The 23,387-nt window shown below is 33.4% G+C and overlaps 1 protein-coding gene across 12 annotated transcripts in view; it reads left to right on the forward strand.

The window, feature by feature from the left end:
- The window catches only part of LOC121410978 (voltage-dependent L-type calcium channel subunit alpha-1D-like), a 142,071-nt gene that overhangs the window by 32,618 nt on the left and 86,066 nt on the right, over positions 1-23,387 (forward strand). For all 12 annotated transcript variants that reach the window (XM_041603408.1, XM_041603411.1, XM_041603399.1 and 9 more), the window contains exon 3: positions 197-302. In XM_041603408.1, coding sequence (XP_041459342.1) covers positions 197-302 — 106 coding nt within the window. The remainder of the gene's footprint in view (positions 1-196; positions 303-23,387) is intronic.

Here is a 23,387-nt window from a genome sequence, read left to right on the forward strand (position 1 = left end):
TTGTACAAGATCTTTTCAATGGGCTTAGAATTAACTCTTCCATAGCATCATCCTTTCTCTATTCTGGTTTTTTGAATAATTATAAACTATACACCTCATCATCCTGAATTTTAGATGCATGCTAATGTTTTGTAATGACATTTTATCTTCAAATGAGCCTTTATTTTCCTTAACTGTTCTTCTTGTTGATATCCACGCCATTTGAGTATTTGATCCTCATCACTATTTTTGCCAACTGTATAGCACTGGCAACATATACGCCCTTCCCGCAACAAGATTCCAATGATGTCAATAGAAATCTGGTAAGTAAAATAATCTTTGATTTATTCTATTTCTCTAATATTAAGATTCTCTCCTTTCTTTCATTACATATTTTCATGATGTGTTTTTGGTTCTATGACATTTGCTCCGGCGACAATTGCTCTGCTGTGAATTCCACACCAACTTTGAAACAGAGGGTCGTGGGTTCGAATCCCAGCCATGGCATAATTTCCTTCAGCAAGAAATTTATCCACACTGTGCTGCACTCAACCCAGGTGAGGTGATTGGGTACCCGGTAGGAAGAAATTCCTTGAATGCTTTCAGTGCCTAGGCAGCCCAGCTAAAGCCGGGGTAATAATAATAGCATGGCTTGCTGGGAGAACAGTTTTCAGAACTGAAGTGGCTTCCCTGGGTAAATATCCCATTATTATTAATATAACTTGAACCTAACCTTAAACCTAACCTTAAACCTAAAATAACACCCAATTGCAACCCCACCTACCCTATGTCTTAGATGAAATAAAGCCTGGAGCAATTGTCGCAGAAGCAAATGTTTTGTCACCATATTTTCAAGCGAGTCTTATTTATGACATTGTGGTATTTTGATTTCTGAAAACATAAAAGCCACACAGTATGTGGCTGCTTGATTTGAAGAGAATGTCTGAGATTTTTTAACAATGTATACTTGTGCTCTATTGCAGTAGTAACAAGAATTATTTCCACATTACTTAGGAGCATGAAATAACAATGAATAGCTTTAGTTATTATCAAATGTGATTGCTTTGTTTCTTTGAAAATGACTTCAACAAGTTTTGAATTTATGTTCATCGTTGAAATGACAGAGTAGCTGTATATACGATTGTTATTGCACCACATATCTTTACATCTAATTCCAAATGAATTTTGCTCACCAATTGATTATTTTTTTTCATTTATACAACTAGATACATGTTGTGAAGTTTGTTATTTTCTGTAAAGATCTGATTTAAAGATATAACTGGATATCAGTCAGTCATCCAGATTTTCAATGCAGTTGGGTTCCTGAATTTGGGGGTGGCGATCCTTGCAATCACAGAAAACATTCTTTGCAAGTTTTGAAGAATTTGTCTTAATGAATAGATTCATGATTATTCTTAGACACACTGTGTTTGTGAGAGCATTGACTCATAGTTTTATAAAAAGTTTATGCCTTTGTGCTTCATTGACACTTAATAATTTGATCATCCTGTTTGGTTGTATACTTACCTTTCAGAAAGTAATGGGTCTGTTTCATAGACTTTGACATGAAGAGATGGGTCGTTTTATGCATCTCTTATAATATGATCATTTATTGTCAAACTGGGTGACGCTAATGGACCTTGCACTCCACTACTGACCTGATTGCAACACATAGCAACAAGTTCCTTCTATGCCTCTAGACATATACATTTTCTGACATGCTAAAGTTTCACTGGATAAGATAGAGAAATCACTTTTTTAATTGCTAGTGGGAAATTGGCTAAAAATACCAAGTATATAAAAGCACATAGATAATGAGAACACAATGATTGTGATGATGATGATAATGAGACATTTGTTTCAAACACTCCTGCATATTTGTTATCTGCTGTGCATAAATTGTTCTCCACACATTTTGTTTCATATTATCTTCTTGCTTAACGAAACATTTAGTGATGCTGATATCTATACCTGAAACGCTGAAAACATGTTTGTGTTTGTTGGATGCACTGTATTTACAAGAAAAGCTTTATGGTAAATGGCTACCCCTTGTATGGTATCTACAGGATGCAAGAACATGACTTCTATTCTTTGAAATGGATTTAAAAAAGAGTTATAAAATAGTAATTGTGTTCTATTACTGTGTTCTACAGGAAATAAGAGACTTGTGGATTTTTTTTAAAGAATAGAATGTGATAATTAATTGAAATTAATATTTTATTTCATAATGAAAGTCGTGTTCTTTTCTGGAAACAAATAAATATCATACATGTAATTTAAGTAGAGCCAGTAGCAAAAAATAATGAACATTTTAAATAGTGTAAAGAAGAAATGAAATGAAAAGGGCAATGATTTTAGGTGAAATTGTTCCTCCTTGCATGAATATTGATTGAAGCTTCATGTCAAGAGACTGTTGGATTCCATGATGTTGATATCTATATCTGAAAACATGTTTTTGTGGGATGCATTGTATTTGCAAGAAAAGCTTTATGGTAACTGGCTACCCCTATAGTATCCGCCAGAAGCAAGCTATCTTTGGAATGGATTTAAAAAAAAAGAGTTTTAAAATAGTAATTGTGTTCTATTACTGTGTTCTACAGGAAATAAGAGATCTGTGGATTTTTTTTAAAAGAATAGAATACAATAATTGAATTGAAATGAATATTTTATTTCATATTGAAAGTCATGTTCTTTCCTTGAACAAATAAATATCATAATTTAAGTAGGGCCAGTATAGCAAAATACACTGAACATTTAAATAGTGTAAAGAATAAATAAAATCAAAAGAGCAATGATTTTAGGTGAAATTGTTCCTCCCTGCATGAATATTTATTCCAGCTTCATGTCAAGAGACTGTTGGATTCCATGAAAAGCAATAGCTGACTTGTATTTTTGTAATTATCTTTTTTATATAAGTTCCACTTACAAGAAACTAGGTAGATTTTTAAAAATGAAAAATGGAGTGAGGATTACTATCATTTTGTAAATTTATTAATCTTTCTTGTGTGACTATTGTTATAACAAGATAAAATATTTGAAGTCAGAAAACTGCCAAAAATTAGAGTGTAGATTCCTTCAGTTTTGATGAAAAATGAAGAAAGGATTAGGGTTAGGGTTTATTATCTATCAAATTTTCGTTTTATGATTCATACAAAGATTCATGAATTGGCTTGATAGTAAAAAATTTTGAGGTGATTGTTTTTTTTTATTCAACAATGACATGGGGTGTTATAAATAGTTAAATGTGACTGAAAGTCATGCTTGATTGCTAACATGCACATGGTATAACCCATGATGCAAAATAGTAGCAGAGCATGTCCTTGACCATAAAACTGTATGTTCAATGTTGTTGTCGATTTGTTGCAACTCTGAATAAATTTTGCTCTCAGTAACACAGGCCCCTGGAAAAAAATGACTCTGAAAACCCTGATGACTAAAATAAGATGTCTGTTTACGCTTACAGAAATCTGACACAGTTGAAAAATTACATAATCAGTCAAGCACTTCATATCTTTGCTTTTCGTTTCCTGGCTCTTTGTGGATTTTGGCTCAGATTTACGGAGTTGTAAAATGTGAATTTGAAGCTGGTAAAAGGAGAGATAAATCTTCAGTAGAAGTGATTTTGACAGGGTGTTTTTTAAACATTTGGCATCAAAGTAAACAAGATGTCAATATTCATTCCTTGTGGAGCTTTCTTCCAGCAGGTGACGTTGGTCCATAGGACATTGGCATGGCGTTGGTCTGTGATATCTATAGATTAGTCATTCACCAGGTGCTCTATGTCTGATCCTTGCCTTAGGGTGTAATCTGGTAGAATGCTTCAAATCTCATTTATTACAATGTGCTATACATGATGGAAAAAAACTTCCTTGTCAAGATGTTTTGTTTAAAAGATGTTTGGTTATTTAAGTCCACCTTAACCAAAAGTTGATTTGAATTTTAAAAAAATCCAACAAGCATAACACTAAGAATTTCATCAAAATTGGATGAAAAATTAAGAAAGTTATATTTTAAAATTTTGCTTAATTTAAAAAAAAACAGTCATATGCACATCATGGTCAGTATGCAAATGAGGAGACTGATGACATCATCCACTCACTATTTCTTTTGTATTTTATTATATGAAATATGAAATATTCTAATTTTCTCCTCTTTATCAAGTGAAACAACGATTAATTCCTTCCTGGACATGTGGAATTAGCATTGTTCAAATGCTACAGATAGTTCAGTTAAGTTGGTCCTAATCTCTTAAAAATGAAATATTGTATAATTTAAACAATAAAAAAGAATAAATAGTGAGTGAGAGACATCATCGACTGAATTATATGCGTGTCACTGAGTTATGCATTAACTGTTTGGTGAAAAATAAGCTACATTTCAAAATGTCATAACTTTGTTATTTTACATCCAATTGGTGATATTTTCAGCATTTTGCTAGTTCAATTTTTCTTGATTTATTCAAATCAACACTTTTCTAGGGTGAACTTTACCTTTAAAAGATTATTTTGATCAGTTTTATAGTCAATAGATTGTTCTTTATGCAAATATAATTAACATATATATTGGATTACCAGTAAAAATTCAGCACCCTTGTTATAGACCTGATAATCTTGTTCAACTGCTGAATATGCAAGATTAATACTAGCATATGTTTGATAACTGGATTTTGTATTTTTCTCAATTCTGCTTGATGTTTTTGTAAGGAATTGGTAGATGACAAAGCATTCAAGGATTGCTTGAAAGGCCATTTTTGTACTTTATGTTACATATCCAGCTCAGATACAATAATGAAATTTGTCAGTGACCTTATGTACATGTATACTGCCACTTGAAGCAAAGACACGGTGTTAGATGTGCATGTCAGAGACAATGAGGCACTAATTCAAGATCTCTCCTTCCTATTTATTTGATCATTGGCAAATGAGCATGATGCCAAAGATCTTAGCACATAATTGTCCATGTATCAATAGATGCAAGGAGCATGTTCTTGCACCTGGGTCTTTAAAGATTTGTATTTATTAGAGACAGAGGGGCATTAATATGAAGAGTCCTGTTACAGAGATAATACTGTCTTGCTTTAAATATGTGTTTCAAATAATTGACCTGAAAAAATTCTTAATAGATGAGAAGACAAAAGTCAAGAAGAAACAGGAAAAGAAAAGGGGAACAAAAGAGAACTCTCCCCCCCAAAAAAAAGGGAGCAAATTTTTTACAAGTTCTGATTGAAATATACTAAAAAATGTAGATTAATGGTACAACCATACAATATATGCCTTGTGCGTGAACAGATATATTTTTTTGCTGAATGGAAAGTATAAAGTCTAATTGTGCCATCTAGGTTAATGTTTAAAACAGACAAGATAGGAGAGGGAAGTGGAATTAGTGAAATGATATTAACCTAGATACAGGAAATCCCTGTTTCAATTGAATTCCCTTTATTGGATGAATTTATAGTTTCTAGAATATTCCATTTTGTACCTAAGGTGATATTGACAATTATTAACCGTATCAGACATCTGAGCAGGGCAAATTTAATACATTATTGCCTGCTTTTGACTGTGATCAAATGGAAGGTCAATGGCCCGTATTCACAAAGGTGGTTTCGTTTGAAACCATGGTTTTTAGAAACCGTGGGTTTTGGAAACCATGGTTTCTGTGGAAACCACCTTTGTGAATTCGGGCCAATAAGTTTCATATTGTTTATCCACGGACCTATTTTATTGCCTGCTCAGGAAAGTCTATGAGAAAATGCATGGAAGTGAAGGGGCAATAAGGCAGAGCTAACATACAGGTATTCTACGCATTTTTGTATACATCCTTGAACTGCGCAGTGATATACACTATAATGTTAATAAAGTTGAGACAACGCTGGACAATGCGTCCCCAGGCCAGTGACGTGTCATTAAAAGTATGTTGCAATGATAAAGTCCAGAGGCCAAGTCTGCTCAACATGACAAAATATATTCCCGTTCTTAAACTCTTAAATATCAAAATTTTCAAGATTTTTGTTCTAGATATCTGATTTAGTTGATAATAGCAATATTGACTAGCCTTTGGGCGAAAGGACAAATATTGCTCTCACTAAATTGATATCACCCTCGTCTGAGACTCGGGCGATATAAATCTAGTTTGGGTGATAAATGTCATATCTCCCCAAGGCCAGTCAATACTGCTTTACTAGTTATATTTTTGTTTTGTAAAAGATAGACTATTGAGGTTCTTGAAAGGCAAATTATCACATAAACTGTATATTGAACATGAAAAAACAACTGACTATTGTTTATTTATTCAGCAGTTTCTTATTGTTTCTTACAGAAAATGTATGGTTTAACTTGTAGTCTTGATACATTTTTATACGCTCGTCTCGACGGGACGTATTATGGTATCACGCTCGGTGTCCGTCCGTCTGTCCATCCGTCCTTTAATTTTTCCTTGTAAACGCGATAACTTCAGTTTAACTTAACCTAGGCTCATATAATTTGGTGTGTATGATACTAGCATGGATCCCAGCAAGCCTATTGATTTTGAGGTAAAAAAGTCAAAGGTCAAGGTCACAGTGACATATTTTCATCTTACCCTTCTGAAGTCCTTGTTTACGCGATAACTTTAGTTGAACTTAACCTAGGCTCATATAGTTTGGTGTGTATGATACTAGCATAGATCCTAGCATTTTATTGATTTTGAGGTCAGAAGGTTAAAGGTGAAGTTGCAATCTTTCACTTTTCTTGCTTGACCAATAGCTCCATCTCCCGCGTTACAGACGGGCAACACTCTTGTTGTATATATGCATGACAAAGCAGATAACTCATTTTTTTCTTCTTCTGAAACATGTCTTGTCTTTAAAAATATAACTTTACATAATATTTCTTTCATAGTCTCAAGTACTTCCAAGAATGATATGCTACTTATGTTTGACTGTTACACTCTAAATTCCAAGGATTTAAAACAAATCCAGATCGACTGTAAATAGTAACCAGTCAAATTTATTTTAAATCTTAAGTATGAACTTTTTAATCTCGAAAGATTTAAATTCAAATCTTTTAGATTTATATTTAAATTAACTAGGTTTAAGCTTAAATCTAATATTTTGCTGGTCACTATTCACAGCAAATCTGGATTTATTTTAAATCCTTGGAATTTAGAGTGTACATTAAGACATATTTTATGTAAACAACTTTGTTCCATATCATAACAGATACTAAAAATATTATATTTTGGTCATCTCAGCTCAGATATGAAACAGATTTTATCAAATTGCTGCATTACAGTACCAATATGTTAATACTTGGCTGATTATGTACATTTTGAACATGTGAACAATATTGTATATTGCCTTTTTAATTTTTCATACTATTTGATAAAGATCCTATCCAATATCCATCTTTTTACAAGGACAGAATTTTTTTCAAGTGATTCAGTATGGAATAGTCATTGCAATCACATGGACAAACAGAGTCATTATGTTGCCAGGACATCATAATTAATTCTTTAGACGTCATGCTTGTAATGAAAAATTGGTAGTCAAATATCCTCATAATTAGTACAGATGCAGGTAATTATATCTATGTATTTGATTTTAAAGAACACAGCATATTGGCTGGTTCTAAACAATTGGGCCTCTTTGGTGATATTCTCCAGCTTTATAAATAGGTTGCAAATGATTTATCTACCACTTAAAAGATTTGTCAGAATGACACGTCCCTACGGTCAGCTTCTAAACTAATGGCATGGACAGTAAAATTATTCTGAGATACATGTACATGGTGAGATAATGTACATTGTGAATCTGAAAAGGGCCTGGGTGGCTAATAAAAATCAAAATATGGATTGTGGTCCAAATTTTAATTTCCCTTGTGTATAATGGTCCTAGTGTCCCCCCCAAAGGTGATTCCTTGATAAAGGACATGGTCATGCATGTACGGTAAGAGGATGTAGCTGTTCAAAAGATCCAATATTTTTGGATGACATTATGAGCCCTATTATCAACATATTGTGGTGGTCTGTCCATTAGTCTATAATTAAAGAGAAATTCCAGTAGTTGCAGTAAACACTGATATCATGAGAAAGTCTGTAAAACAAGGCTTAATTGTCAGTATATCATCGAGGATCTAGATCTGGTACAGTTACATAAACTGAACTTTGTGATATCTTGAAATCTACGCTGAAAAATGTTCACACCGAAGATCCCCAACACAGATAAGCACACGTGGGACAGTGTATAATCATTGCTTTGAATGTCTGGCCTGACGCTCTACCCGAATCCTGTGCTTATTTTCTGATTTCTCAGCAATTACACGATTCCTTCCAGAATCCTATGGCACATACGTTTTATTTATACAAACAGACACTTTGGTGGTCATTTCATTGGATTCTCTACGAACTCATTTTGATATCGTTACCAAAACTAGCATTTACCTTTAAGGAGGAAACAAATGCAATTGCATTCACAGACCCTGTAAAATGGCTACATTTGCATTTTTTTGCAGCTAGGTGGCTTATTTGAATAGGACATTTATTTACAGGATCATCATAACTCAAAGAATGTTGGATCAATAGAGCATTTGATGAGCTAGATTCAGTGTTGAATTTCAAGTGCATGTAGTTGTTGACCTTTAATGACGGCATGAAACATTGATTATTGCTACGCAATGCTCTGCTCCAGCTGAAATTCATGTTATATTGGAACCGAGTTGTGAGGTGTAATGACATTGGAATATATTTTTCATCATGCATGTCTTTGCCTTGCAAGGGACTCAGATCATGTTTGAAATAATACAAATTAGAGTCGGGAGTGGAAAAGAGGAATGGATAATGTGTGAAATGAGAAGAATTTATTGGACCTCTAGGAACAGAGCCATTATGTCAATGGCTCTCAATAGAGTGATCCGTTCGTATCTTTTTAAGTGTTTACATATTTAATTTCGATATTTTGTACAATGTATTTTGATGTGATTTTTATACAGTAAATAAAACCAAACCAAACCAGAGTTTTGGTTGGAGTAGGTTGAAAAGAAAGGGAATGGCTAAATAGGAGAAAGGAAAGAAGAGAGATACATAGATGAGAAGATAGAGAGATGAATAAAGAGAGAAGAGATAGAGGAAGAGAGAGAGAGGATACTCCGAGAGAATGAAAGGGTGGAGGTAAGGTTGCAAGGTGATGGGGTAGAGAGTAGATTTTGATGAACATTACTACAAAAATAGAATACTCAATAATATATTAGTAATGAAGAAATGTGTAAGTGTTCAAAGAAATTAATATTTGCTATCTTTGTTAGATCTGAATCTACTCTTAAATCATGCTGCAGATATCATGCAAGCAATGTGCTTTTTCAACTTTCATCAGTTTAGAAAAATTGATTTATTAATTTCAAAATTGTGTGAAGTGGTAATTATTGAGATAAGGCACCTAAATGCGGTGATGTAATAGCTACTGTAGATAGTCATTGGGAGAGCTTTGAGCAATTTAGACTGACAAAATTTGGAAGTTCCAGAATACTTTTATAACTAGTAGTGGTATTATTTTGGAACACTGCTTGTCTGTAAATTTAATGAGCTTGACTGCACACCTTGAATTTTACTGTATGCTATTCAATGTAGAATTTATTGTGATGGTAATTTGAAGAATAAGCGTAATAGTTTTTATACATGGGAAAATTTGTTGGATAATTTTTAGGTAAAGAAAAATGTCAAGCATGTTGATGTTTAAGCAATGTAGAAGATAGAGTTCATTAACAAGAGAAATATAAAATTTTGCAAAACTCAAATATAAATCACTATTCATAGAGTACTTGATTGCTGTTGACGCTGGCTTAATTGTCAAAAACTGTACTTAACACATGCTGTTAATGCATGTTTTTTAATGGAATAAGATTAATTATTATGCGTGTAATGACAAAAAGAACTTGCACTCTTGCTCCAGATCAAGCTTGATTTGATGAGTAGGCATAAAATGAATTGCTTGTCATTCTGTTTCCCCTGGCCCATAGATGTATTTTTGTTGACCTTTGACCTCTGCTGAGTTTTTAAGGCACAGGAGTGATGTTGGTTTAGCTTGGATGGTAGATAGGCAAGTTCAGCACCAATCCAATTTCACCAGGCTTAGAAGCCAATTGAGCATGTAAATGTATTGGCACGGAGGCTATATCATATTAACTTAATCACACGGAGACAGAGGTAGCATCATACACTAGGAAATTCAATGTGTGGGTGCCATGGGATTATATCAGTATATATGTGTTAGGAATTAACTTACATTACTGATTTTTAAATTCTTAACATAGGCCAACTCAAATCTGATGTTGAGTGGATATATACTTTTGAAACATAAAAAAGTGTAGTGCTTCAGAATGCATTTGTACATACATAGTGATATATTTCAAGAGACATGAATGGAAATATCATCAGGTTATTCATGTTCACATTGCCCTTTAGAATATGCAAATAAATACCGGTTGATAAATTCCTCCTACATGATGATGTTACTAACAGAAAATGTAATTGGCTTTCTCGACTAAGATCCAATACCTTACCATTTGATGTGAATGTATCATGGATGTTCTAAACAAACCATATTTATTGTTTTAATGTCATGGAACTCCAGGAACCAATCTTGAAATGTTCTGCTAGTCAAAGATGATGAATTCCAAGAATGCCTAACTGTATTTGATTGAAGTGCTATACCAGAGAGGGGGCGTGTTTATACTAAGATCAAAATGGAGTTTGAGAGACATGTTTAGATTTTATCATGTAGACAGAACATTAAATGTGACGACAGCAGTGTCCCTGTTGTTGGAATATCTGTTTTATTCAAGTAGTGTTTATTGGCTGATTTATCGCTCATAAACACAATTTAGAATTCAGATTGCATTCAACTAATTTTTATTGCTTATTGTATTTGAAAAATGGCACAGGGGAAATGGTAAAATAGTTTAATAGTGCCATTGTAGCGGTGGATTTGGCTCCACCAGCGGATACTGTATCTGCCGGCGGATTTGGTTCCACCGGCGGATACTGTATCTGCTGGCAGATATCGCTCATACTTGGGAACCATATCCGCCAGGTTTGACGCAATTTAATGTTTTGCAGATTTGGTTCCTTGGCGGATTCGGTTCAGATTGACTACATGTATTCGTTATGACACGTCACCCTCGGCAGCGCATGCGCAGCTCTGGTAATATTGGGGAGGGGGAGTCTAGTGAGTTCGCGTGCCGCAGCCACGTACCACGTGACATATACTTACATAAGTGAACAATAGCAAGAATGATATCTGCTGAAGAGAAATTGGTACTGAATCTGCTGGAGTGGGAACACAATCCGCAGGCGGATTGTGTTCCTAGTACCGTATCTGCCAGTCATAATAATTGCCGCTACACCATCTATTCGCTACCTCCATTAGATCTTGATTCTGATTGACTGATGAGTATTCTTTCAATGGTACATGTAGTTACCATCAAATAATATGGTTTCTTTAAAAGGAACTGTTGTGCGACAGGAACCTTGTATGCAATTATCAATATGCTGTTATTGGTTACTCCATTGATAGTGGGAACCAGATGGTCCCCATACAAATTCTATAAAGATAATTCAGTTTTGAATGGGTTAATATCTACTCATGATAACCCCAAGCCTTTGCCATGAAACCAACTTTAATCTTCTCTATTAATGGGAAATGAAAGTTACTCCACTGAAGAAAGTCTCCAGTCTCCACAAGTCCTTTTAATGATGACAGTCTCCTGCACTCACCAAAATATAATTTCTTATTTGAAAGAATAGTGTTTATATATGTAATTGTAATTTCTCTCTGATACTATATCATTTTATATCATTGAATGCAGAAATAAATTTAATCAAACAATAGAACTGTTTTGTCAAGATATGGTGAGCTAGATATTGCCTGTATCCCAATGTGTTGATCACATGAACAATTTGTATATCAGCACCTTATCGCATCCAGTGACACGGGAACATCATATCAAGGTCTCGATCTCCATCCTTCCTACACACATTGAGAGTGTGTGTTGCAAAGCAGAATGTGTTTATTGGGTGTCAATAGCATTAGGAGAGCCTATAACCCATGGGAGTCTCAGTGTTGTCAGAAAGTAATTTGTTGCTGCATTATTAATGAAACATCATGTCACTCCTATCAGATCATACTCGCATAAAAAGCTGTTTGAAGGCACTTCCCCAGATTTTGTCATCTTTACTCATTAGTCATTCAAGGTTTTTTTTATTATTATTAAAAAAACATGTGTAATTGTATTTTGCTAAATATCCCATTTGTGACAAGAATATGAGTTTGATCAGAATACTACAAAGTTACCATTCAAACATATGTATATATTTAGAAAGAAAAAAAGTATTTGTCAGTGAATCCTGGTATAGAAAATGAATAATTGATGAATGAAAAACAAAATAAGCATTTAATTTTCTCGGTTATTAGTCCCTTTCCAATTAATAATACTACATGTGGTCCATGTGTTTCTCTTTGTTGGCAATTTTTTGTGTGCTCTGCTGGGTGTTTCATAAAGCTGTTCATAAGTTTGACTTTAAGAATGAATGGTAAACCTTTCTTACATGCTAACATGTAATCACTAATGAACATGGTCAATACCATTTATCACAAGAAAGGGTCACCAGTTGTTCTTAAAGTCACTCTTAGCTTACAAATAGCTTGAAGAAATGGCCCCCGGGTTTCATTCAAGATTCCATTGTCATTGTTTTTTAAACATAAACAATGTAAGAACTTACTAGATCTAGATCCATGATGATTACCTTGATGAAGGTATTTCTTTCTGCAATGTTCACAGCTGTGGAGAGAGCAGAGCAGTAGAGTGGGTTTTAGGATCCTCTATTACTTGAGACTGGCATATAAAACCAGAACAGCTAGACAAAAGCTTATCATTTGAACCTGTCGTACCCATTTCACAGAAAATCAACTTCAAAGTTTGCTAAAATTTCCACAGCTTTGTCCCCAGTATTACAAGATTTTCATTGCTAGAAAAATATGTGGAAAGACCAAGACAATTGGTTGACATCGGTGTCTTCCTCTTTAAACAAACTAAGAATCAGAGAAAAAAATAGCAAAAGAGCCACATGCAGTTTAAATTTTCTCTGTACAAAGCGTCTTACGGATTATAATGACGCTGACCGCATTTTCAATACACATGACCAGTAACATGTTCTATCATTCTTTCACGTGTAAAGTCAATGCATTGCAAATAAAATGGTTTGCTGACTGTGCATTTTGCTTCGCTACAGTACGTTTCCAATGGAATTTTCGCATCAGAACTTTGTATGGCATCACCTTGAAAATCCCCACATATCTCAGGAACTAAAATAGAGTTGCTGCCTAGAAAGTTAATTACATTATTGTATAGAGTAGGACTTGCATCTTCATTTTCTGCAAAAATCTCAAAATCTGTTTTTTTAAACCAATATTGACTGATACTATGATTTGGATGAGTGCAGATGATTTCACAATGTATGTTATGACAAGACCAATATGCAATAATTAAAACTAGATGTTTAATGTATTTTCATTACTGACTTGAATTGGCCCTAAATATATACTTATCTATTTTAGTATAACTGACTTTCTTTTCAACTGTATTATATCTTTAAAAAACAGACTTCTTTGCCAAGAATTGCAATTAAAAAAGAGCATACACTAAATTTAAAAACATTTATTTATTTCAACTTTTATTGCTAGATTATGTTTACAAAAGGACTTTCAAAATTATCCCTTTTACCTGAAGTGTTCCTTTCATCATTTATAAAGATCTAGTACTGTTTATTATTATGGCATAGACAGTAAATTGTCAGTTTATGCTTAGTAGATGCAGGTAGCCACTGGTAACATGTATACAAAAACTGACCCTCAGTTTGTAAGTGTAGTGACGGAGATGTTGTGCTAATTGGCTTTTTACCCAGAAAGCTTTTCTACTTGATATTTCCTGCTCCCTGAGGAAATCAGAAAATTGGAGTGGACATCTATGGGGAAAGAAAAATATGTAATGCAAAGACAATATAGAGAGCAGAAGAAGATGGAGATAAAAGTATCTAGAAATGGAGAACAGATTGCATGAGAAGAATAATTATGATACATATGTGGAAAGGAATTAGAAGAAGGAATAAGAAACAGGAAGACAATGGACATTAAGAGGATGATTGATAAAACAAAGGGAGAGGAGAAGAAGAAGAACAAGAAGAAATTGAAGAACAATGGAAAATGAAAGGAGAAGAAGAAGAAGAAGAAATTGAAGAACAATGGAAAATGGAAGGAGAAGAAGAAGAAGAAGAAGAGGAAGAAGGAGAAGGAAAAGAAATGATATAAGAAGAATAGGAGGGAGAGGAGGCTGAAGAAGGAAAGAAATTGAAGGAGAAGGGGGGAAAGAAAAAATAAGTACAAGAAGAAAAGTGGGAAGTGATTAATGAAAGAACTTAAAAAATTCTTATAAACAGATGAAAGGTAGAGAAATAATCGAAAGGAAAGAGGAAAAAACAAACATGGATGAGAGAGTTGAGAGTAGGGATGGAATAGGAAACTAGAAGTCAAATTGAACCATATTTGAATGATGAATCGTGTCAAATCTCAAGCTATTAAACAGGAAACAAGTATCTTAGAAAAAGATATTTACTTGAGAAAAAATATTGAACACAAGCCGATCCTGGATATCAAACTTGATGAATGATTTGGATTCAGCTACATGCTTGAGCTTCTCCGAGTGTGCCAACATGATTTGATGAAATAAAAGCCTCAAAAGATTGTTGTATAAAGATGCCACTACTGACATGCAAAATGTGTGAGTGGAACGATATCTGACAGCGTGGCATACGCAAGAGTAAACCATGCTTGTAAATACCAAAGAGCAAGATATAAACTGAGATTATGTAGTCATACAAGATCTGGGAAAGGCACAGCAGTCTGTCTCTGTATGGGGTGGGAGGCCCAGAAATATTTCATCTTACTGTGGAAGAGGCACACATATGCAGGTTTCTTTTTATGTAAATACAGAGTAGAATGACCCTATGATATTTCATTCATGTGGCACATTTTCTCTTATTAATTTTGCATGTTTTACTTTATATTTTTCCATTATAAAACTGTTATTTTGGTAGCAGGAAAGTCTTCGTTAGTTTTTTATCCTTATGAATGTGTAAACCCATTCATATTTAAATTGAAGATGAACCAACATTTTAGGTCAACATGTAGGCTCTAATGTACAAGAAAAAACATCAGAATTTTTTTAGAGTGAACTATCCTATGTTGAATTATTTGATTGGTTAATATGTTTATATCAGGACACAATCTTAGGTCCTGTTTATATAGATGGGCATATATATTATGGTAGGCCTGTATATTATTTTATTAGTTGTAAGAATTCTGTTATTTTGTAGAATATTCTTTTCATATTTTTAAAGAAAATTTATTCCCTTCGTGAAGTGTCATAAAAGGCTAATAAGAAACTACATGTCTGTCTCCTAGATAAGTATGATATTCATTTAATATTGAAAGAAGTCAAATTGCAGGGAGTTTCCACCATAATGTGCAAGACATTTTATGTACAGGGGTCCTATAAAGCAACTGCCTTGTCAATATTTGCATTTTGTTGAATGTTTTCCATGCACCTGTATCCGTCCTTGACACAATAAAGATGCTGAGGTTGCACCAACAGATCTCTGACGTCTAAATCCATATCAGGCTAAACCATTCATGTTCGAGCTAGCAAGCGCAAACCATTGAGATACATGCACAAACTCAGCTTAACCACAGCAAAGCAAAGCTTCTTAATTGATGCAGTTGCAAACTAATGATGATGATGTTACAATAAGCCAGTTCGTAGTTCCTTTCTGCACATGATCAAAAGATTCTACGCATGATCAAAAGAGGGTCATTTGTACTTTAAAATCTAATGAGATAAGCACCAACTTTGATGTCTTGATTATTCATATATTCTTTTGAATTGTCGTTTTCATTTACATCCACAAAAAAAAACAATGCTTCAACGAACGACTGGTATTTCAGTTTGTCAAGTACATTGTGCAACATGCTAAGATATGCATTCAAAGTAGGGATGCAACAAATACCTTCATTAAGTGTTCATTGGTGTACTATTCTAGTCACCTGGTCTATTCAATTTTTTCATCCTGCTATGTAAGGCAAGCTTACGTAATATCTTGCTTTGAAATCTGCTTATCATGATGAAAGAAATGAAAGGTCATTTGACCAAAATTGCCCATGAAGTAACTATGAACTGGTCTATTATTGGGCCGAGCCAAGAATGACTATTAGATATCGCTGATCTCTAAGTAGATTTCAATAAAGATTTAATTCATGGCATGGCTATTTATCATAGGATCCATATATTCACAATAGATAATAATAAAGTGGGCAGTTGCCCTTTCACAAATTTTGAGAACCTACATTGTGTTATTAAAATCTTCACAGAATTCACCAAAAGTGTAAAAATCATTCAACTTCACTTTGAAAAAAATACAAAACGCCTTAATGACAAGCTTGGTCGCTTACCTCCCTTGCTTTCAAGTTTTTTTTTTCAAAATTTTTATGCATCCTGCCCCCCAGGAAAAAATTATGCGTACGGCCTTGAGCTTGCCACATTCTAGGTTTCTGTTGTTATTAAATCATCATTCAGCATTTCAAAACACAGAAAATAACTTGTTTGTTCTTTCCATGAAGCATAGAGCTTTGGGAGTTTTTGGTAGACCATGCAAGAGCATCTTGTTTGAAACGGAATTATCACTGAAAGAGGGAAATGTTTATAAAGCAATGATAAGCAAGTAATTAAGTTAAATAAGTAATGTAATTTGTATTTTTCTACTTTGTGATGTAGGACCTGAGGTTATAATCATATCTTTCATGTAAACTGCAATGAGCATTAATATTTCTAATATATTGATATGTAGATGGAAAGTGTCAAGTAAGACAATCGTCATTAAAATAGACTTCATGAATACCTCACTCTTATCAGATATGATTTATTTGACTTCTTGATAAGAAACACTAACTAGTTAGTTTTGATGAGTTCTCCACCTCCCTGTCAAATCAAACTAAACATTTATAGACGAGAAAGAATGGTTGGTATACATCTGGCAGACAGGCAGGCATACATCCGTGCTGCTCTCTGCAGCTTGGCATGACAGTTGGTTGCCATGATGGAAAAGTGAGAGATTGTATTTCATGTATGTGCCCCTCTCCAGTCCAGGTTTGCATGCCGGGATCTGTAACGTCTGGTTTGCTGTTCCTTTGCTCTCGTGACGTGGACAAAAGGAATGCTGGATCAGAGGTTCAGTGTTAAAGGGACACCATTCACAAAATGAGCTTCCACAATTCGCGAATATTCCAATTTAGATTTCAATTTCATTTTGTTGTCCACCATGTGGAAATTTTTATTACACATTGTATAATCAAATGCAGTACATCGTAGTCACATTATCGTTCCATTAACTCTAGAATAACATACTGATACACAAAATATGTATCAGACATCTTGACAGACAGCAACAAAATAATTCTACAGAGAATATTATTAATTCTGATATGTATGCAAGATTGAAATTTTGTGTAAAGTGTTGATGGGCTCAATCCACTTCCAACTTCATACTGATCAGGGACCGGATATACAGAAAGAGTTGAACTTATGAAATGTGACTTAAAAAAATCAAACTGAATTCCAAACCGTGCACTTCTGATTGCATGAAAATCTAATTGCACTTGACCTAAAGTTATACTTATTTTGCAACTAATTCTGCAACAAACCAATAACATTTTCAGGTCCTTATTAAAAAATATTAACAGGAAATCTAACCCTGATGTTAAGTTGTACTTTGAAAAAAATGGGGGAAATGAGACAAGCAGATTTGCAAACTATGGACTGAAGTTTATGAAATAAATTCACAAACAACAAAGTTATGAATTCTAGAATGTTTTATTCACTCTAAATAAATTTGAATTCACCTAGAAATTCGTAAGTTCATGACATTGTGGGGTAGGTTAGGGAATGTTCCAATATGAAAATATGTGAGCTTTTTCAAAAATACCTGTAATGTATTATCATAAAATACTTTGATTATTCTGTTTCAAGCAAGATGCTTTTTAATTATTCAAAAACTTTCAATACACATCATGGATAGGACTAAAATGAGTAAGTTATATCTCTGTGAAATGAATGATAATTAATGTGATATGATTAATATTAACATGGAATACCTTTATCAGATATTTTATTGAATTAATGTATGTTTTAGTCTTGAGCATTCTGAAAAACTTTGTTAAATAGCAAAATTTATACAATACTGTAACTTTCTTGATTCTTTTCTTTTGATTTCAATCAAACTGTCATCCTGTTTTTCTGATTTTTATGTTTTGTCAAGGTTTGATTACTTTTTAGCAAGATGCATGTAGGAGTGAATGTTTCAATCAGCCATTATAGTGAATGTCAATAAATGATTCTAAAACCTAAACATTTTATGAAAGCAGAACCCTGAGCTTATATTTTCTTGGGATTTTCTTTGATTTAGAGATTCACAAATACTGAGTAATTTATCTTAAAACCATCAGATGTTTGCACAAAATAATATACCTCCTACGTTGGTATAATATTACAGTGGTTGTACATGACAAAAAGATAAAATGAAATACAGGCCATTTCCAACCTTGCTCATTTCCAGAGGGAAATACATTTCTTCCAAAGTCAGAAGTAGTAAAAGTCATCAGCTAGTGGAACCTATTCTGCCTTTGCCCATGACAACCCAGACTTATATTGCTCACTTCTATTCCAGATTTGAGCAAATGCTCTGAATTTTAAATCAGTTTGTTATGTGACATGAATAATTCAATTCATACCATAGCTCGAGTATCTCTTAATTTTCAGCCATGCTGAAATCTGATAGCCAATTATGTGGAAGGAGGTAGGCTACCCTAGCTGCTTTTGCACTTTTGCTTCCATGCTGTATATATTGGAATTGATTATTGTATGATTTGATATTTTGTTCAGTTGATTTTTAACACTTTGATATAGCTTCTGTAGACTCATGAACTTGACTGTACATAAATGATTAGTTTTCTCATGTAATTTTCTTTTCTATAGAAATCTAAGGGTACCTAAGTTGTGATAATAGCCAGCATCAATACTGCTCTGGTAAAAGAAGAAATAACTAGTATTTTAATCATTATCCCCTGGAAACTTAGTCACTGGGCAAAGAGTTGTGTTAATTTTAAGATATGATTGATTTGTCATGACCATTAAAAAGGAAAACATGAATCCATCAGCTGCTGAACGACATGATTCTATTGATTTTGTACAGGACCACTGGGTTCTAGTAGGCTATTTGTGCATTTCATAATACATGCTCCACTAAAGCTCATGAGAGGCCTGTGGGTCTACCACTTTTTTATAAGACATGTAAAAGGTTACACTTAAGAAGCTTAAAAAATATGAATGATGAATCCCAAGCACAGGTTATATCAATCAGTAGAACTATAAGATATATCCAAGCGAATTTTTTTTGCCGTATTGTGTTAGCCTTTTGCATGTGATTGTATATTTTGATGGATGTTGAATAAATGAATTGAATTGAATGTAGTGTTTTAATAGGGTTTGCAATCATTTTGAAAGAGAAACACTGTGATTAATGCATGTTATTATGTATTACTTAAATGACTTGGTTTTGTTTCTACAGTCCATTAAAGGCAAAAGGATACAAGATATTTTATTTTGTATTTGCAACATGAAAATTACTAAGAAATTTGTTTTCCACTGGTATATAGAAAGATAATAGACATGCATGAACAAAACAAAACAAAGAAACGGGTATAAGTATATCAAGCAGAATGATGGTACTTTTACAAATAGTTGAGTTGTCCAAAATGCATGTTGTAATATACAAGTATAATGATTTTAAATGTACAGAAGATGAACTTTCCCTCGAATACTTTGTGCAGTAAAGATGACCCATACAAGCCTACCCTTGAAACCAACTATTTCCTTTTCAAAATTTTGTTGTATATGTTTCAATATTAATTTCCTGTTATGAGTTATACCTTCATATTTTGTCACTAGGCCTACTGATTGTCATTTTACTTTTATATTGTAATTTCATATTTCTTTCCTTTGCTGTATGTAACACTGATCAGTTTTTGTCTCACCTGCATAGCAGAGTGAGAGCATAGGCGCCGCTTTTCCTCCGGCGGCAGCAGCGTCAACACCAAATCTTAACCTAAGGCCAAGTTTTTAAAATGACAGCATCACTTAGAAAGTAAATAAACCTAGTTCATGAAATGTGGACATAAGGTTAATCTAGTATTACTAAATATCTTGCCTGATTTTTAGGTCCCATGACCAAGATAAAAGGTCATTTAGGGTCAATGGACTTATATCATGCTGGGATACTCAACATCAAAATCTTGACCTAAGGTTAAGTTCTTGAAATGTCATAACTTAAAAATATATAGACCTAGTTCATGAAACTTGAACATAAGGTTAATCAAGTATTACTTAATATCTTGCCTGAGTTTCAAGTCATGTGACCAAGGTCAAAGGTCATTTAGGGTCAATGAACTTTGGCCAAGTTGGGGGTATCTATTGAATTGCCATCATAACTTTAAAAGTGTATAGATCTAGTTCATAAAATTTGGACATAAGAGTAATAAAGTATCACTTAACATCTCATGCGAGTTTCAGGTCAAATTACCTAAGTCAAAGGTCATTTAAGGTCAATGAACTTTGGCCATTTTGGAGGTGATTATTAGATTTCTGTCATAATTTTCAAATTTTATAGATATAGTTTATAAAATTTGGATATAGGGTAATCAAGTATCACTGACAAATCTTTGGTCGCATGATCAAGGTCAAATGTTATTTATTGTCAATGAACATAGTATTGTATCATTATATGAATGGTGTTTTCGTGAATAATTATTTTATAGTTTTCAAAGTCAGCACCACTGCTATATTGAAATTGTGATGCAGGTGAGACTGCCAGAGACACTCCACTTGTTCTGTAATGTCACACAATAAAATACATTTTCTTCTATTTATCTATTAGAAGGAAATAATTGATCAAGCTAAAGACAAAACAAATTGCAATCAAACAGAAATAAACAGAACACAAAATCTTAGTTGCGAATGATTCAGCTCCATCAATTCATACATCCATCCAAGATCCATATACACTGTGGGCAAACTTCAATTTAAAGATGGATCCATATGTGCTGATGGATGAGTCATATTTGTAACATTATGAGTGGGGGCATTGGTAGATTAAATTGCTCTAATAAGCCTCTGTTGATAAGCAAGCTAACATTGGAGAGAGAGGGATGCTAAATGATGCAATCAATATATATTATATAAGTATTACTCACATTGGCTGTTTAATTCACATTGATTGTCAAATGTAACTACTGTATTCACTCTGCTTCATTCTCAAATAGATTATGCAGTGAGTGCACTTCTTTAACATGTACTTTTCCATCCAACATTAGTATACCCCATTGCACTCTACAGCTGTATGACAATGCACATTTTTGTTTTGTTATATTCGTTCTTATTTTTAGAAATCTTAAAATATGTATGAATTTCCTGTCTCTCTCTTAATATGATCATAACTCTATTTCCGCAGAACTGCTAGTTGAGAGGTTCTATTTTAATCATTATTCGGAATCTTTTCTAAAAGAGTGGGTAAAATAATTGCATAGTGTTTGTGGTATTGTTGACTTTCTCTGTTGAAATCCAAAGAATGACCAATTAGTTTGCGAGAATCATACCCAGGGGAGATCATAAAGAAAAACAGTGATGGCATAGTCGTCCATCATTTGAGCGGAAATATTGTTTAAGTAATGGAGTGGATATTATGATGATTTTGTATGTGTTTTATAATGTAAAGAATTATTTCACTGTGGAAAGAAGTTTATTACTAATGTTAAGTTATATGTATTAAACTAGCATGTAGATTTCTGTTGGACATTTATAGATACAAACTCAAAATTTGGATTTGAATTAATATATGTTCCATTTGTTAACAGTTTGTATCCCATAATATTCCTGAGTCTTTATTGAGTCAATAAAGACTCGGGAATATTATGAGATACACCCTGCTTGTTCACCTATTACAGGAAATACCTACATACTGGTTCCATATTCCATGAGGCCAGAGGCCGAAAAAGTGGAACCAGAACATGTATTTCCCCTATTCTGCAAGAACAAGCAGGATGTAACGATTTATCACTTAAAGGGAAGGTCTGGGCTGAAAATATTTATATCTAAATAAATAACGTAAAATTCACAGAGCAAAATGCAGAAATTTTAATCAAAATCGGATAACAAATAACAAAGTTAATGAATTTTAAACTTATCAATATTTTGTGAAACAGTTATTTGCACATGGTTATGAATATTCATTAGGTGGGCTGATGATGTCACATCCCCACTTTCCTTTTTCTTGTGTTTTAACATGAAATCATATATGTTTCATTTCTTCGTACATGTGTAAAAAATGATGTGTCTCCAGTATGATAAAATAAGTTGCAGCAATAAATAACTAATGCACTTACTCAGTTGTCAATCCAATTGCTTTAGTTCTTGGTAGAAAAAATTTGAATAAACCCAATTTCATATAATAAAATACAAAAAACAAGTGGGGATATGACATCATCAGCCCACCTGATGAATATTAAAAAAGACATGCCTAGAACTGTATCACCGGAATAATGCAAATCTGTAGAATTTGATTACTTTGTTTATTTGTTACCCGATTTGGATCAAATCTTCAACATTTTGCTCTGTGAATTTTACTTTATTTATTGAGATAATAATATCCCCAGCCTGGACCATCCCTTTCAGTGTAGCCTTATTGTAGAATTAGGGAAAGTCAAGACCATGAAATAAATAACTGTAAAACCCTGCAATTTGTGAATAAATATAGAATGGAATCATTCATGACAAAGCCAAAAGAGTGTGCATTTTGTCATTGAAATTGTTGCGCAAATAGTAGCGCACCGCGCTATGCTTGAGTGCGTGCATAATACAGCCTTTTATTACGTGGTTGAAATCAGCTCTGTACATGCGCTAACAATGAATACAACTTAGAAACATCAACAGCAACAACATCAAACATGTGATACAGGCTCATATTACCTGTTTGATCATTATGACCAAGAAAATTAAGTAAATAGAGGATTATCTCTCACAAAAATTCAGCATTCAAAATTTGTAAATATTAGGGCCCACTAGATGATAAAAATGTAGATAAGTCCTTTGGAGTGTGTGGTTTAAGAGTGTTCAATTAGTAATTATTGTAAAATATCAGATCAGGGTAGTGTTCTTTGCTGTAAAGCTACTTACATATAAATAATGAACTTGTTACAAGATCATGAATAATTCATTGTTAGTTCA

This window comes from Lytechinus variegatus, chromosome 3 (genome assembly GCF_018143015.1).
Source record: "Lytechinus variegatus isolate NC3 chromosome 3, Lvar_3.0, whole genome shotgun sequence".
Classification (NCBI taxonomy): Eukaryota; Metazoa; Echinodermata; class Echinoidea; order Temnopleuroida; family Toxopneustidae; genus Lytechinus; species Lytechinus variegatus.